Source organism: Lissotriton vulgaris, chromosome 7 (genome assembly GCF_964263255.1).
Source record: "Lissotriton vulgaris chromosome 7, aLisVul1.2, whole genome shotgun sequence".
Classification (NCBI taxonomy): Eukaryota; Metazoa; Chordata; class Amphibia; order Caudata; family Salamandridae; genus Lissotriton; species Lissotriton vulgaris.
In genome coordinates this window covers 346,567,838-346,584,691 of record NC_141695.1, presented here as the reverse complement: position 1 = coordinate 346,584,691, position 16,854 = coordinate 346,567,838, and the positions used below count along the sequence as shown (strand labels likewise).

The window sequence follows — 16,854 nt, the reverse complement described above, 5'->3', positions numbered from 1 at the left end:
GCTTTACTAGTTTCCCTCCCAAACTATCTCTTCCTAGTTCTTCATATGATTTTTCTATTATTCTGGCCAGTTCATACGGTTGCTCAATTACATCAATTTCTTTTAGTTTTTGGCAGATTGCCATGGATGCTGCTTCACCTTTAATATTTGCTAATATTATAGCTGAGACCTGTTTGAAATCTTTCAGTAACTTCATACCGAGATTTAAAGCAGGTTCTTCCCCGTATTCATTTTTAATCTGTTTCAGGACGTCTGGTATTACCGTCATGGACGGAACACCATGTGTTTTTGTGTAGAATGCAGCAAAGACTGTACCCCAAGTGTCACAGTCCTCCAGGTGTGGTGCGATCCCCATTGGTAAACCGATTGTGAGAATCCTGTGTTTCTCATGAGTTGTACTGTCAGGAAATACTGCCTCGATCTGAGTAATTTTTTGAGCTAACCAGGATGGAATTTGTTCCCTTTTTGTGGGTAATTTACTGATGACCGATTGTATGGTCTGTGGTGTAATTGTGTTTGTGTTCCCTTGATGAAGGGTTTGTTGTGGAATTCTGATAGCAGGTTAGACTGTTAGTGTCCGCATGACATATTGTAACAATTGTCTATGTATTTTGATTAATTGTTTTAACTTAGCTAACAGTTCTGGCCTGTCATTTGTTCTATGACAGGATATGGTGTACCGGCCATGTTGCTCCTGGTCTACATAATGGACCGAGCCGGTTAATGTGATTTTGATGTTGTAGGGCGCCTTTAAACCAGAGCTGATGCTCTTGGTAAGTTAGTGAAATTTCAATGTCCTCGAAAGGAACTTATTCCGCTGGATGTTCCTTTATTTTAAAGAAATGGAACATGTGTGTTGTTGGATTTGCTTGTGGAAAGATAATCCACGAATAGAATACCTCTGTCTGCCGATATTCATGTGCCTCTGACAAATATTAACCCTACCACCTCTCGGTGATAGGCCATTTTCTATAAGCTTTATAGCTATTGTTTTCCTTATATTTTCCAGGATGATTATAGCATCCAGGTCATTTTGTTGGAAGCCTGTAATGTCTAAGCCCGGTTGGGTTCCATTTACTGCAGTTCCACTGCCTCCGGGATTATCTTCGTCTGACATTTTGTTAAAAGTTTTGCAGAGCAAGTTTCAAGGAAAAGTAAACATAAGGTGCACAATATTTTGGAACACTGAGTCCTTCAACGGTGAACGAACCAAAACTAATAAATAGGATTTTCCGTCCTACTCAGTAATTGCGGATTTTATCCTTTAACCCACTCCACACGTCTATTGGCGTATTTTACAGGATAATGGGGTCTCTGTGAAAAGCACGACTGAGTGACTCTGGTATCTAGCTTTAAATTAGTGCCTTACCAAACATTGGGCGCCATGTAGTGTAGTTCTTATATTCCCAATAGTTTCTGCGCATTGGAATAATATATCCTATAGATGTGACATAAGACTTAGGTCTACTAGGTCGCTATTGAATATATTAGACTTAATTGTGAGTGCCAGCTAGCTCAGAGGTCACCAGAAACTTTCTCGAGTTCACAAGAAGGGATTTGTTTCTGACAACCGCATAAACATTACAACTTTGTTTCCCCAAGATAAAACTGATCTTCAGAGTCATGGAAACAATAGATAGATATTTTGCCTAGTCATTGGTGCATGCTTCATTTCACCAGAGGTGCACAGAAATAGAGAGACGGGCGTTTTTAATAAAAGTATTTATTGAACAGTCTTCTTTCTCATGCAGAAGAAATGAACTGCTACAATCGTAAGACTTCTTGCGAAGTATAATGCGTACAGTAAAGAATATTATAAAATAATACTGTAAAAGCATTGTTTGGTTCCTAGACCATAGATAAATACATACATAAATAACAAAAGGCAAAAAAGTACTCAACTGGTGTTTCTAAAATACGCCTATTCCGGTGTACCTAACCTGAGTCTAGTACTAGGGAAGAAGTGAGGTGTAGCATAAATTTAGTATTCTTTTTGCCAAGAATCTATCCAAGATTTCTCTTAGGGTCTAATCAGCTCCGTATCTTGGTTTTAGAATGAAGGAGGTCAGTCTCAGGACTTAATTTCCCAACAACCCGCAAGGGTAGCTTGGAAACACTGGAGCTGGATTTCTCGGCAAGATAAAAGACTGCGTCTCTCTCATTGCGTCTGCTGGAGGGTCGGCTTCCTTCGGCACTTGCTGTAGCAGGATGCGTCGGGCAAGTAGATAGTCTAACTGCTCCAAACCACTGTGTGTTTGCTATGGCAAGTGTGGGCATATTTATACCTTGAAGGTGCTGAGATTGACGTTAAGGTGGACGTAATAATGTCATCTAAGAGTCTCAGTTCTTTAAAAACTCCATGAGTTCTTGGACAAGGCAGTATTCAAGCAAGGGGGGAGTCCCTAGCTGCTGAGTTTTTTAAGATGTTGTTGTGGATTTTCGGAATTAGTGGAAGTAGCCATGTCGTATTTGGACTGCATGAGCTATGTGTAAATATGGTTATGATTTCTATGCCCATATATGGACATGGCGATTTATACCTAAATAAGGGCATGAATCGGGATAATTACACTGGGGTCCTAAAATGCTCTACAACATCCTGTTAAATTGGCATTTCTAATTATTAACTTTATCTTACAACTGGTTTGCGCTTTAGCCCTACGATACCCCATCGAGGGTAATTCGCTGCGCTATATTAAGTGTTTATAACATAACAAAGACAAGCCTTGGACAGAAATCTGTTACACCATTATCTTTTGTGGTTTATCCGTTAACATAAAAATAAAGCATTCTTTCAGGGTGTAGCATATTGTGGGAAGATTTGTACGTGTTCTGTGTAGTAACTTCCATAAGAGTAGTAGCCTTTCATAAGATTGGTTTCTAAATCCATTTTTTATAAGTGTGTGTGGCAGTGTCCTCTGCCATCATCAATCCCCCGCCAGAGAGGTGTTACTAACCACTGAATATTGTAGATCTCATGCTCCAGGTACTAGCCCATTGCAGCAGCAAGTATCACAGTTGTCCGGGAGGCAGTGGTGACTGGCCCATGTCCTAAACATTGTGGCAGCAGATCCCTGTGATCCCCCGCCACCTGCTCACCATACCGTTGTCTGTCTAGAAGGCAAGGCAGCAACCGAAGGCAAGGCAGCAACCAGAGGCAACAGAAAAGCAGGGCGTAGCATGAGTCATTGTCCCAAACTGTTGTGGAGGACCCCTCTCAAAGCACAACAGGGACCAGGAAAGAAGGGGGGGGGGAGTTTGGTACAAGGTGGTGGCATCCAACTACATGATAGATGCACCTGGGTGTGTGAAGCTGATGAGTCAATATGTGTCACTTGCAAATTATTGACATTAAATATTTCCTGGCTGCTCTCTTCCAGGCATGGCTTGATGCTCACAATCGAAGTTTTGGCCATTTTGTGAATGGAAAGTGGCTGAAGCCAGAAGGCAGAGAGACTTATGCTACAAAAAACCCAGCTACAGGTAAGGAGCTAAAAAAGTATTTTCCTGTTTCTTCCATTGGGAAATTGGTAAGAAAGATCCTGTATAGGGATGCATTTCAACCATCTTTCAATATGTTAGCCAATGCGATAGTCCGTCTCTTATATCGTTGCCGTTACTGAGATATGTTTGCTTTATCCATGACCTCTGCAAATTACATACTGTATCATTCTGTTTATGGGACCACAGGGCATGCAGGAGTTACAGTGCATTAACCATTGCTGCATTGAGGCCATTTGCATCTAATGTTCCTAGGTTCTTCCTAGTATGGCTCTGCAAACTGCCCAAGTACAAACCTTTCTGCACTTGAATCTCAGGGTAGCGAGGATGGGCAGTCACAGGGTGGATGCCATGTACTAAAGGGAAGGTGTATGTGTCTGAGCAGGGGCCACCAATTTTGGGATGAATGCATCAATTTGATCCCAACATAATTAATCCCAGAGTTGCCAACCAGGTTATGATTGTACATGAAGTACAACTTGACAATGTTTTGAAGGAAGCTGAAAAAGTTTTTAAAGGATCTTTGGGATGCCTCAAGGGATATGTGCACAAGATAATTTTGAAGAAGAATGCTGTGCCAATGCAGCAGAAACTTTGGAAGGGTACCTTTGTCTGTGAGGGTTAAAGAGTTACTCACTGACCTGGACTGACCTACTTACAAGGAGGGTGTAATTGAACCGGTTGAATCATCATCATGGGTCCGATGGTCATCACTCAAAAATCGGATGGTCACCTGAGATTCTGCTTTGATTCCAGATCTCCTAATCAAGAGATTGTGGTTGACACATTTTCTCTTCTCAATATAGGGACAATTTGAACATGGTGAAGGGTGGTAAGTACTTCCTGAAGTTGGATTTGAGGAGTGCTTACCATCAAATCCGATTGCATGAAGAATCAAAACAACTTGCCACCTTATTTGCTACTGAAGGTACATTCCATTTCACCCGTATGCCGTTTGGCTTAGTGCCGGCAGCTGCAAGCTTGTTTCAACAGGTGATGACAGAAGGGTTTGAGGGAGTTAGAGATGTAATTTATTTTCCGGATGGCATTTTGATCATGGGGTAAACTACAGAGCAACACAATGTCACTTTAAGGAGGGTGTTGAACAAAACTGGAGAATGTTGGACTAATGTTAAACAAAGACAAGTTCGAATGCTATTGGAAAAGCACCTGCAGCGAAAGATCAATTACAATCTTTCCTTGGACTTATTGAATATTATTCAAAGTTTGTTGAGAGGTTTGCAGACCAGACAGAGTTTGAGGAGAGTTCTGGGAAAAGGAGAGAATTTTGTCTGGGGCTAGGAACAAAGTGTTTGCTTTGATAACATCAAAGCAGAAATTTGTGTAAAGCAGGAGTTCCGGCACTTTTTGATAACAAGTTGAAGTCTGTCCTTACAGTGGATGTAGCATGATGGAGCTGCCAGTGAGGTTAAGATTTGCGATAGTCATGGTTGATGTGCATTCTAAGTGGATTGTTACATTTATGAAGGATGTGACTACGTGTTCCACTATTACTGTGATGAAAGGAGTTTTCAGGAAAGAGAGTGTTCCTGTGGTGGTAATAACTGACAATAGCACTCAGTTAGCATCTTACCAAATGGTGATTTTTATGCAGAGGAATGGTATGACATGCACGAACCTCATTATATAATCCTAGGTGTAACGGCTTTGAAGAAAGGGCCAACCGTCTAGTGAAAGGTATTTTATTTATTTAGGGGTTTTATGTAGCGCTGGCCAGACCCGAGGGTATCGGAGCACTTTGCAACATTTGTAAAGTAGCAATAGGGTACAAAGAGTAGTAATAATAAATAGTGATACTTGACGGGTTAATGTTCAGGATTTGTCAGGTAGCAGTCGAGTACAGAGAGTAGTGTTGGTAAGCACAATGAATCGTGGCGGGTCTTGTTCATTGGGGTGACATAGGTGTGAGTCAAGAGGTAGATCCGGTAAGAAGTTATTCTTGTCACAGTGATTTGATGCTCAGGTGAGCACGTTTCCATCTTGTTTGACCGCTCTCACTTCATAAGGGTTCGATTAAAAAAAAAAAAAAAAAAAGGGTTTTGAGCTGGCTTTTGGATTTTGTGATGGAGGGGTTAGTCCTGATATGGACAGGGATGTTGCTCCAAATTCTGGGCTCATTTCCAGGGAAGGAGCATGATAAGGTTCTTTGCTTGCGGTTTTCGAAGGGATGAGTAGTAGAGTGTTGATGCTCCTGAGATTTCTTGTCTGCCCAGCTTTGTTTAGTTAAAAGGCCAGATAGGTGGGTTTGCCAGTGTGCAGAGCTTTGTTGGTGAGGCAGGCAGTTCTGAGGTTGGTGCGCATTTCTATTGGATGCCAGTTTAGCTCTCTGAGAGTAGGGGAGATGTGTTTGAATTTCTTTACTGTGGTCACCATTCTGGCTGCCTCATTTAGGGTCGCTCTGAGAGAAGCAAGGTGTGAGTTTGCCGTGCCTTTGAGCGTCTCGTTCGCGTAATCTAATCTAGATAGCACAATAGATTGCGTGGCTTGCTTAAGGTCTTTTGGGGGGATGAAGGCTTTGATTTTGTTGAGTAGTTTTAAGTTGAAGAAAGCACACCATGACGTGTTCTTGATGTGTTTGACCATGTCTAGGTTAGAATCCAGAGTGAAGCCCAGTGATTTCACAGAGTCGGACAGAATGAGAGTGCACTTGAGAGTGTCAATAGATTTTAGCCATTCGGGGAGTCTGCTCTTTGTTGGCTATGAGGAGGATTTCAGTTTTATCCTGGTTGAGTTTCAGATGGTTTTGCGAGAGTCATTGTTGGACTTCTATTAGGGTGTCATTAAGTCTTTGCATGTCAGCCCTGGTGGAGGTTTCTAGGTAGATCTGGGTGTCGTCAGCATAGAGGTGGAAGGGTATGTTGGCTTTTTTGAGTATGGTGGTGAGGGGCTCCATGTAGATGTTGAACAATGCGGGAGAGCTGATCGTTTGGGAACGCCCCTGCTTATGGGGTGTACGTCCGACGTGAAGTTTTTAATTTTTATTCTTTGTGAGCGGTTTTGCAGGAAGGAGGTGAACCACTGTAGGACCACCTCTTCTGCTCCTACCCTTTCACGAAGTACGTTGATGAGTAGCGTGTGATTAACCGCGTCGAAGGCCGCCGATAGGTCCAGGAGTATAAGTAGACCGCAGCGGTCCTTGTCGAGTGAATTGTGAATGTGATCAATGACATTCAGGATAGCTGTCTCTGTGCTGCAGCCTTTCCTAAAGCCTGATTGGTGAGGGTCTAGAAGATCATTGTTGCCCATGTGTTGGGTAAGTTGACGAGAACACATTTTTCTAGCAGTTTGGCTAAGAATGGGAGATTGAAGACAGGCCTGAAGTTATTGAGATCATTTGGATCAGTGCCCGCATTTTTCAGTAGTGGTGTTACCTGGCCGATTTTGAGGCATTCAGGCATGATTCCAGTTTTCAGTGAGCTATTTATAATCTTTGTCCAGAGTGGAGCTAGGGATAGTTTGAGTTTTTTAGCCATTTTGGCAGGGAGGCAGTCTTCGATGTGTGACGATGGCTTGGTTCCGGTAGTCAACGCCATAATTTCTGTTTCAGAGATGGGTTTGAATGATTTCCAGTTATTTGAGGGTTGCCTGGGTGGGTTATTGGTTTCTTTGTAGGGGGGTGTGCTTTCGTCGGGTGGGCTAAAATGGTACTCAAGTGAGAGCTCGAAGTTTGAGATTTTTTCATTGAAGAAATTGGCAAAGTTGTCACATAGGTCTTTGGAAGCCGGAATTGCGGAAGGTAGGGTGGGAGGGGTGGAAGTTTGTTGTCTGATGAGATTGAAGAGTTCTTTGGGGTGATTTTTAGAATTTAGTGCACCACAGAAGAAGGTGGATTTTTCAATTTTGATGTGCTTTTTGTATTTTCTGCGTTCCTCTTTGAGTTCCTCAAGGTGGATTGTCGAAGGGTTGTTATGCCAGCATCTTTCAGCAGCTCTTCGTTGTCTTCTCCAAGTTTAAATCTGTGTTGAACCATGATCTCGATGGAATTTTCTTGACTCTTTTTTGTTTGAGGAGAGCTATTTGGTCAAGTATGGAGGTTATAGTCTCATTATAATGAGAGGTAAGTTCTGTTGTGGAATTATCGCATGTGATGGAGGGGCGGAGTGTGTTTATCTTTTCTTCTAGTTCTGCGAGGTGGGTTTGCTGTCTGTCGTCTTAAAGCTGTTTTGCATGCCAGTTTCCTGTGTACGGCCTGTACTTCCTTCACCACACTCTGCAAACTGCCCAAGTACAAACCTTTCTGCACTTGAATCTCAGGGTAGAGAGGGCGAGCAGTCTCGGGGTTCACAGGGATGTTGGGTGGGAGGGCTCAAGCTCAGCAATCAGTTAGCAATCCAATAAATTGAATGATAAACTGAGTGATTTCCGTTTTAGAAATGAAAACACTTTATTATACAAAACTATTCGATGCTACATACTACTCGCGGCTGAAACAAGTTAATGCCTGTAGACTCTAGCTTGGCAGGTACTGCGCCCACCTGCTCTCTCACTGTCACCAGGCTTCCTCCCGATTCTGTGAAGAGATAACAGAAGTAGCTTCAATCTGGCACAACTGTAGTGTAATTCGCCCACAAAACAGTAGAGGCACTCAGTCTCGTTAGTCTCTTAACCACTAATACTTGGCCCCAGCACACCCTTTACGTTGTTGTACTCCCAGACCGTTATGTTGTTGTAAGCCCAGACTGCCCAGACTGTTACGTTAGTTAACGCCCGTGCGTTCCAATGACTGGTAACACACCAGCAGACAGCTTTCACATGTATCCAGCCTCATTGTCTTGGAGCAAAGTCATCCTCTCCATCTTATGCATGGCCAGGCACATCCAAAATATATCCGGTTGTCCTCTATTATAGTGCCTCACTTACACATTTGGCAAAAACTGATTCGCTAAAGGGGGACACTTTTATTTTGAATCCAAGGCCAATTTTCTACCCCAGTCAGACCCGTGCATCCCTTCAGATCACAAGACAAGTACAGGACCCGTGAATAGTCTGGGACTATGCTCAACTAGGCCTACACCTCAGAGAAATTTAGATTAGAGTCATTATGGAGCCAAAATAAACCAGCATTTACAATGCAGTGGGTCTCTCAATTGCGCATTGTATTATTTTAAAAGGCAATGTCATTTACAGTACCAATAGTTTAAACTTTTGCAAAAGCGATACCTATTGCAGAGTGGGGTGTCTGTTAAGCAGGCCTTGTGCTCAGTATTAATTAAAAAAAGAAACGGAGCACAGTGTCCATAAAGCGGGTGCCGTGCTCTGAATTAAATATTTAAAAAAGGGAAACTTGAGTGCGGTGTCCCTGAAGTGGATGCCTCGCTCAACATGAGTTTTAAAATAAAATGTAAAACTGAGCGCGGTGTCCCTAAAGCGGGAAAAAGAAAAGCAGCCGCCATTGTACTGTGCGGGTGTGCTGCAAATACAAAAAAGCACCCGCGATTGTCCATCAGTGTCAATACACCAGATAGTGCTCACCGAATTATAATGCAGACCGTTTAACAAGCCAAGTAAAAGGTCTAGTCGTTATGGGAGGTAACAAATGTAGACAAGGCGGTACCAAGGAGGGACAAACAAGCCCAATAATGAATCGGAAGCCAGTGTTTATGAAGGACAATGAAACAAGCCAATTAAAAATATGGGCGGAGAGGGGGCTGGGCTTCCAGTGCAAACTCTACTACATCATGCCTCGCAGACCGAGCAGTGAATGCGCGCTGCCGCTAGGCTCGACCTAAAAAGTTAGGATATCTGATGCATGGAATCAGGCACTCTGCTCAGGGGGAACACAAGTTTGCCATGCAGGGGGACATTCTTGACCAAACCCATTTTGTCTAAATGGCAGCTGGTTATGACCGCTGCAGCATTTTCTGTTTTCTCCCTTAAAAACCACATCATTGCTGCAGCTGTATTTTTGTGGGTCTTGTCATTCATGTTAGGTAAGCATGGGCATAAAATCCGTTCCGCTCGCGGAATCTGCGGATTTTCGGCAAATTCGAAAATTCGCACACAGCAGATTTTTTTGCTTGGTGATACAATATTGCGGCGCGCGGCGTTCACTTACCGTCATTCAGCGTTTGCAGAGTTGTTTTTCTCCATATTTTGCCTGTGCTGTGCCATTTTGGATCTTGCTGTGAGATCCCGCGGGAGTTTGGCGACCCCGATTACGTCATTGCGGCTTGCCACCTTGCACAGCACGCATCGCGAGAGTTCGCAATTGCGAACACGTAAATGCGGCGGGCGCAACAATCTCGCACTCGCGAAATTACAAAATTTGCAATTCTGCACAAGAAATCCACCAGCAAGCAGCATAAACCTTCTGAAAATGATGATTTTCATCAGAATAACTCCTCAGGTTGACATTTGCCTGCACTTTTTTTTTTAAGGAGTCCATTTTGGGGGGGCGGGGGGGGACGAAGGAAGTGCCCCACAGTCTCCAACTTCGTGTTCCTGTCCAGCAGGCTCCTCCCAGTGCTTTCTTCATGTGCTGGTCACTTTCATTTGGATCTTGACCTGGAAGGATTACTTTTTGTGGATGCTGCTGGATATTTGGATTTGAGGCCTTTTTGACTTTCTTTGGATGACTTTTGGATTAGAAATTTCACAAGTAAGTTTGTTTTGGGCATTACAGTTGCTGCAACTACAATTTTGGAATTTTTGATTTTTGGGCTGTTGTTGGGGCCTTTTGCCCAGGGGTACTCGGTGGTGGATGGACTGAGTCTTTCTGTGGGGTCTCTTTAATGTTAACATCATGGAGGGCATGGATGGCATGGGATTGTGCTGATTTTTGTGTGTTTTTCGAATTTTTTTTTTTTTTTTTTTTAATTTTTTTTTTTTTTTGGGGTGTTGATGGGGACTGGCCATGTGGGTGGGGGCCATTTTGAGTGCTGGTACAGGCAGGCCTTGGCCATGTGCTGGGGGGGCAAGGGGCCATTTTGAAGGCAGGCAGTGTTCTCAGGTCTGCACCCATTTTGCCTAGCTTTCATCCATTATGCCCAGGGGTAGTGAGTGGTGCATGGGCCTAGTCTTTCTGTGGGGTGTCTTGAATTTAAACATCATTGAGGGCATGGATGGCATGGGATTTTGCTGATTTTTGTGTGTTTTTCGACTTTTTTTTGGGGTGTATAACTGATGTCCCTCTGTCTTCCATTGCTTTTAGGTGCACAAGAGAACCACCAGTGCGAGGAAGAAGTCCTGCAGCGGTGTATGCAGCATAACGTCACATGTGGCCACAGACAAGACAACTCTGCAACTCGTGCAACTGCGGCCTGCTGTTCTGACATCTGAAGAAGATGGCCCCAAAAAAGTTTCCCGTAGCTCCTCTAGCAAGAAAGTTGCCAGTAAGGAGCAGAAGAAGCAATTGGGCCACTTACCAAGGAGACTGGTGTGCCGCCCGCCACATTTTTTGGGAATAAAACAAAAGTACGCCTGCAGCAGCAGCGGGATCTGCTGGGGGCAAGCTGGGAGCAGCACCCCCGCTCCATTGTGCTCAGTGCCACCACCACCACGCCAACTTAAGTCCAAGCCCTTGAGTGCTTTAGAGGCAGCCAGTATAGTTGTTCAATCACCATCGACCAGTGATGTTGGCTCATCGCAAGAAAGTAGCAGCATCCCTCAATCAACACAGGTTGTTGTAACTCATCTGACGAGTGTTGAACAACCACAGCCGCAACAACAACCACATGTGCAAGCATAAGCCCAAGTACATTTGGAAGGAGACGCAGCGCAAGGAGATGCGCAAGCAGAGGTGCATGGAGCGGCACAAGTGCCCACAATAGTTGTTCCTCCCGAAGTAGGGGCACATCAGGAAATCGACATTCAAGCCGAGGTATCATTTGAGGAAGCCACTTCTCCTGATCATTCATCATCTTCCAGATCCCTAGCAAGGAAAAGAAGATCAAGTATGGTGTCCATGATCTGACAAAGGTAGCTAAGCGTAAAAGGAAGGCCCCCGAAACTCTCGTACTTATGGAGTGTGATGACGCTGAACAAGAAGTGGCGTATACTCCTGCTGATGAAGACTATCACGACGACGACGCAGTCATCATAAACTTCAATGCAGCCCCAGCGGGCATGCAGCAAACAGACATTTTTACCCTAGCCCGAAAAGCTACTGAGCGTGATGTTGTCAACGAGGCAATGGGACCACCACCAATGCACTTAACTAGTACACCACCACCGACCGCTCCCGTATTTTCTCGCCAGAAGGGACCTCCATCCCCCTCGACCTCCATTTCCTCAATTAGTGGTGCTGCAAGTGCACAACGTAGTAAAGTTCGGCAACACACATCCTCCACTTCATCTGGCATTAGCATGACCAGTATCGCCTCCTCCGCCCCCCACAGACATTTGAAGTCTGCAGTTTGGGACTTCTTTAGTGTTAGCACAACAAGGGAAAACATAGCCATTTGTACCATTTGTAAGCTTGCAGTTAGTCGTGGTAAGCTTGGTACCAACTATGGTACTGGAGGCCAGAGAGGTCATCTTGAGAGACAGCACACTGTCAAATGGCATGCGCACCTAAAGGAGATCAAGGAAGCCCGAATTGCAAGTCAACAAACTGTATCCGTTGAGGTTTCATCTGATGATGACGAGGAGGAAGAAGCGTCAAACATTTCTTCACTTATACCCAGTACCCCTGTCAGAAGCACACCCCCTGCAAGATATAGGAGCCACACTAAGAGTGTGGGAGAGAGTGAGACACCAATGCGAAAAAGTTAATCATCACCGAGCGTAACTGGGTCAAAGAAGTCATCATCATCATCATCCCGTAAAATCATGGTCCAGCCCACCATTAGAAGCATGTTGTTTTCAGATGCGCCATTTGAACGCAACCACCCAATGACGCGTCTGTATAACACTAAGCTGGCTAAAATGCTAGCTCTGGACCTTCTCCCTTTTTCTTTTGCGGAAGGGGTTGGTTTTCTTGAATTAGTGGCAACGCTCTGCCCTAAATGGAAGGTTCCTAGCCGGTTCTATTTTTCCAGATTTGCGGTTCCAGCACTACATGAAGATGTGCTGGAGGTGATTGGGGCAGCTTTGCAGAAGAGTGCTGTTCACACTATACATCTGACAACAGACCTGTGGACCAGTTGCGCAGCCACTGATTACATGTGCATCACTGCACACTGGGTCTCTTTTTCAGGGGTTACAGCAAAGCTAAGGGCAGGTGTTGACCCGGACAACGTTTTTAAAGCTGCTCGGAAACATGCAACACTAGCCATGTTTGGCATGGAGAAAAGTCATACAGGAAAAAACATTTTGCAGGAGTTTAACACAAAGGTCTTTCAATGGCTGTCCCCAATAAAACGCAAGATTGGTTATGTTTCCACGGATAATGGCGCCAATGTAGTTAACTATTTCAGAGTGCCGTGTTTGGCGCACTGTATAAACCTGGTTGTTAAAAAATTCTTGAGTGAAGAAAGTCCAGTGTGCGAGTTACTGACCACCTGCCGAAGAATGTGCACACATTTCAGCCATTCTTTTAAGGCCCAGAAGCATCTGAGGTGCCTGCTACATCAACGTAAACTGCCAGTGAAAGCACTCATCCAGGGGGTGGCAACACGTTGGAACTCAACCTTCTACATGCTTGAGCGTCTGTTTGAGCAGTGTGCGGAAGTCAGTCAGTATTTCTTTACACAGGGTGCAGCTATGAAGGACCTGTGGATACATGCGGAGCAATGGAAGCTAGTTCAAAGCCTGACAGACATGCTTCGTCCTTTTGAGGTCTTCACGCGTCCTGTCAGCAGGGAGGACTGTAATTTGGGAAAAGCTACCCCTTTGTTGCGCATGCTAGAGCACCAACTGAAGGCGGTGTCTTCTACGTTTCAAAAAGATGAAAAAAGCAAGAAGCTTTTGATTTGGCGGAGAAATTATTAGAGCGCCTACTTTGCGATGAACGTCTTCAAAAGATCCACACAGAACAGCATTACATTTGTGCTACTATTCTGGATCCACGGTACAAAAAGGCACTGGAAGGCAGAGTATTCTTTCCTTTTGATGACGCAGAAGTTACAAAGTACAAGCGTTGGCTAGCTGTGTCAGCCACTAGGTTTGAAAGAGAACGGCAGGAAATTGGAGGAAAAGGCAGTACATCAGCAAGTCATCCGGAGTCAAAAGAATCCACTTCTGCACCCGTGGCTGTGGCAGAAGGGAGTGATTTTCCCTCTCAGCCGTTAAAGACAGCAGCAACCGGATCATCTGCACCAGACACAACAGTAACATTGTGTGAAGAAGAGGATTGGCTAACTCAGCTTGGGTTTGCTTCTCAAAAGGTCCCAGCAAAAAGTAAGCAAAGTGGAGGAACCGTGGAGAACCTTGAGTCGATGGTGCAGGACTATCCGAATGACTCAACAGAGGTCTATGTTCATGATGACCCATTGGCGTATTGGCATGGGAAAAAAGAATTGTGGCCAGAGATCTCCAACCTGGCTATAAATTACTTGTCTTGCCCACTCGCAAACGTGTCTTCTGAACGTGTTTTCAGTGCTGCTGGTGGCCTTGTAACTTGCAAAAGGACCCGCCTCTCGCCCAAAAATGTGTTGAGGTTAACAATGATCAAGATGAATCAGCACCTCATACCACCAGATTACAAAATACGAGAATACACGCAGGAAGAAGACCAGGAGGACACCAACTTAGATGAGGGAAGTTCTTCTCTGTTAGGTGACCTACTCTCGCCTGAATTCGCAGAGTATGAGGACGAACTCTTCTTCCCTGACACCGAGCCCCGAAAATGAGCCAATGAATCAATAACTTTCTTTTTCGTCCTTATTCACTTTTAATCCTGTGTGTCTGTCTTTCTTTGTTTTGCAAAATCTATATAAAAAAAACTTTAATCACCTAATCACAAAAACAAGTCCATCAGCAGAGCTGTTTTCACTTATTTGCTTATTGATTTGCAGGTGCCGCAGTCTGCATTCCTCAGGTTCACAAGTTCACAAGAACATGCTCCTCTATCCTCCTCCTCCAGACTCCTATTTCCCTTAAAGCAGATGGCTGGATTACGCCCAATGAAGAAAGACTCTGCACTTGTGGGGGCGTTCTACTTCTTTGCGGGTGATGACGGGTCTGGGGCCATTGCTGGGAAGGTCTAATACCGGATAAAAGTGGTTTGGAGAAAATCGGAGCAGAAAAAGATTTTGCGCTTTTGATCACTTGCCTGTCTTTGGGGTGCTGTTTGGCGGGCTTTTAGGTTGTTGTGGGTGGGTTTTGAGGTCTGGGAGCACTGCTGGCACGGTCTAATGTGGATTGCATTTGTTTTTCAGGAAATCCATGGTGGAAAAGGGGAGTTTGGGCCTAGCTGCTCAGCGCGTTTGGACAGAATTCCAGATAGTAGGCCCATTTTTGCTTTTTGCCAGTTAGGGGGTGTTCTGCTTCTTTGCGGTGGCTGCAGGGGTCTGGGGCCATTGCTGGGAATGTCTAATACCGGATCAAAGTGGTTTGGACAAAATTGGAGGTGAAAATGTGTTCGTGTTTTTGCTGACTTGCTTGTCTTTGAGGTGCTGTTTAGGGGGCTTCCTGGTGTTTGTGGGTGGGTTTTGGGGTCTTGGAGCAACGCTGGGTATGGATACTTTTGATTGCAAGTGGTTTGAAGGAAATCCATGGTGGCAAAGGGGAGTTAGGGCCTAGCTGCAGAGCGCCCGTGGAGTGATGTTGGAAATTTGCCTGCCTCTAATACCGGATAAAAGTGTTTTGGAGAAAATCAGAGTTGAAAAAGTTTTTGCCTTTTTGCTCACAAACATGTTTTCGGGGGCCTGTTTGGGTGGGTTCCTGGTGTTTGGGGGTGGGTTTTGGGGTCTGTGAGCACTACTGGTTATGGATACTTTTGATTGCAAGAGGTTTGAAGCAAATCCCTGCTGGCAAAGGGAAGTTAGGACCTAGCTGCAGAGCGCAAGGGGAGTGATTTTGGAAATTTGCCTGAAAATTTCAAAGTCCCCATTTTTGTAGTTTTGCTTTTTGGCTGTTTGGGGGTCTTCTACTTGTTTCCGCCTGGGTTGGCGGCTCTGGGCCATTGCTGGGAAGGTCTAATACCGGATAAAAGTGGTTTGGACAAAATCCATGAGGAAAAAGTGTTTGCCTTTTTGCTCACCATCATGTTTTTGGGGGCCTGTTTGGGGGGGCTCCTGGTGTTTGGGGGTGGGTTTTGGGGTCTGGGAGCACTGCCGGCACGGTCTAATGTTGATTGATTTGTTTTCCAGGACATCCATGGTGGAAAAGTGGAGTTATGACCTAGCTGCGCAGCGCGTTTAGACATAATTGAAAGATGGCCAAAAAATATTGTAAGTATGAGATTTTCCATTTTTGCTTTTTGCCTGTATGGGGCTTTTTTGTGGGTGGGTTGGCAGGTCTTGGGGCATTGCTGGGAAGGTGTAATTCCGGATGAAAGTGGTTTGGAGAAAATCCATGCTGAAAAGCGTTTTGGCACATTAACTAGTAGCAGGATTGCATGTGTTTCGGGGTGTTCTAGATTTTTGCAACTGAGTTCTGGGGTCTTAGAGCACTCGTGGGAATGTGTAATTTTGGTTGCAAGTGGTTTGAAGAAAATCCATGGTGGGAAAGGGGGGATTTGGCCTAATTAAAGAAAGCGTTTGCCACTATTCTTAACTTAGGGCTCGTTAGGGTTAGCAGTATTGTATTGCATGTGATTGGGCGGGGCTGTTTTTGGGGGGGTTTGCGAGTCTTGGAGCGATGCTGGTTATGGATACGTTTGCTTGCTTGCAAGTGGTTTGAATACAATCCACGGTGGGTAAGGGGGGATTTGGGCCTACTTTACTTTCAAAGTACGTTTTGTCACCTATTTCTACTAGGCCTCGTTTTTTGAGATCTGATTGGGGGTCTTCTACATTTTTGCGACTGGGTTTAGTAAAGGTCTGGGAGCACTGCTGGGAAGGTCTAATTTTTGTTCTAAAACACAGTTTACAGTACACCTAGCTTGAGGGGACAGATCCGCTAAATTAATTCGCCCATACTTATTTATCCTTCAAAAGGAGACTCGGACAGAGTATGCACTTTTCAAAAATATTGTACTGTCTATTAGGAAACTCAAAGTGTGACTTTTTGCACTACACAGCGTACATACCTTATATTTATTTGTCAGTGGTGTTCTAATATCACTTCCTGTTTTTCCATCAATAATTACAGGCCAGGTTTCAGCCTGTGCAATGGGAAAAGGATGAAGTCAGGCTTCACATTAGCGAGTCGCGATTAAGCATCCGCCAGGCAGGCAGTGGATAGGGTGTCTTCTGGTCACCAACATTGATGGACGGAGCGTCAGATGGGATGGAGGAGTCCCGCTAATAAGAGGAATGGTTGGATGCATCTTACAACTTCCCAAATTCA

General features: G+C 44.6%; 1 protein-coding gene across 1 annotated transcript in view; it reads left to right on the top strand.

The window, feature by feature from the left end:
- The window catches only part of ALDH16A1 (aldehyde dehydrogenase 16 family member A1), a 728,744-nt gene that overhangs the window by 85,088 nt on the left and 626,802 nt on the right, over positions 1–16,854 (top strand). Inside the window, exon 2 of the mRNA XM_086930227.1 lies at positions 3,381–3,483. Coding sequence (XP_086786353.1) covers positions 3,381–3,483 — 103 coding nt within the window. The remainder of the gene's footprint in view (positions 1–3,380; positions 3,484–16,854) is intronic.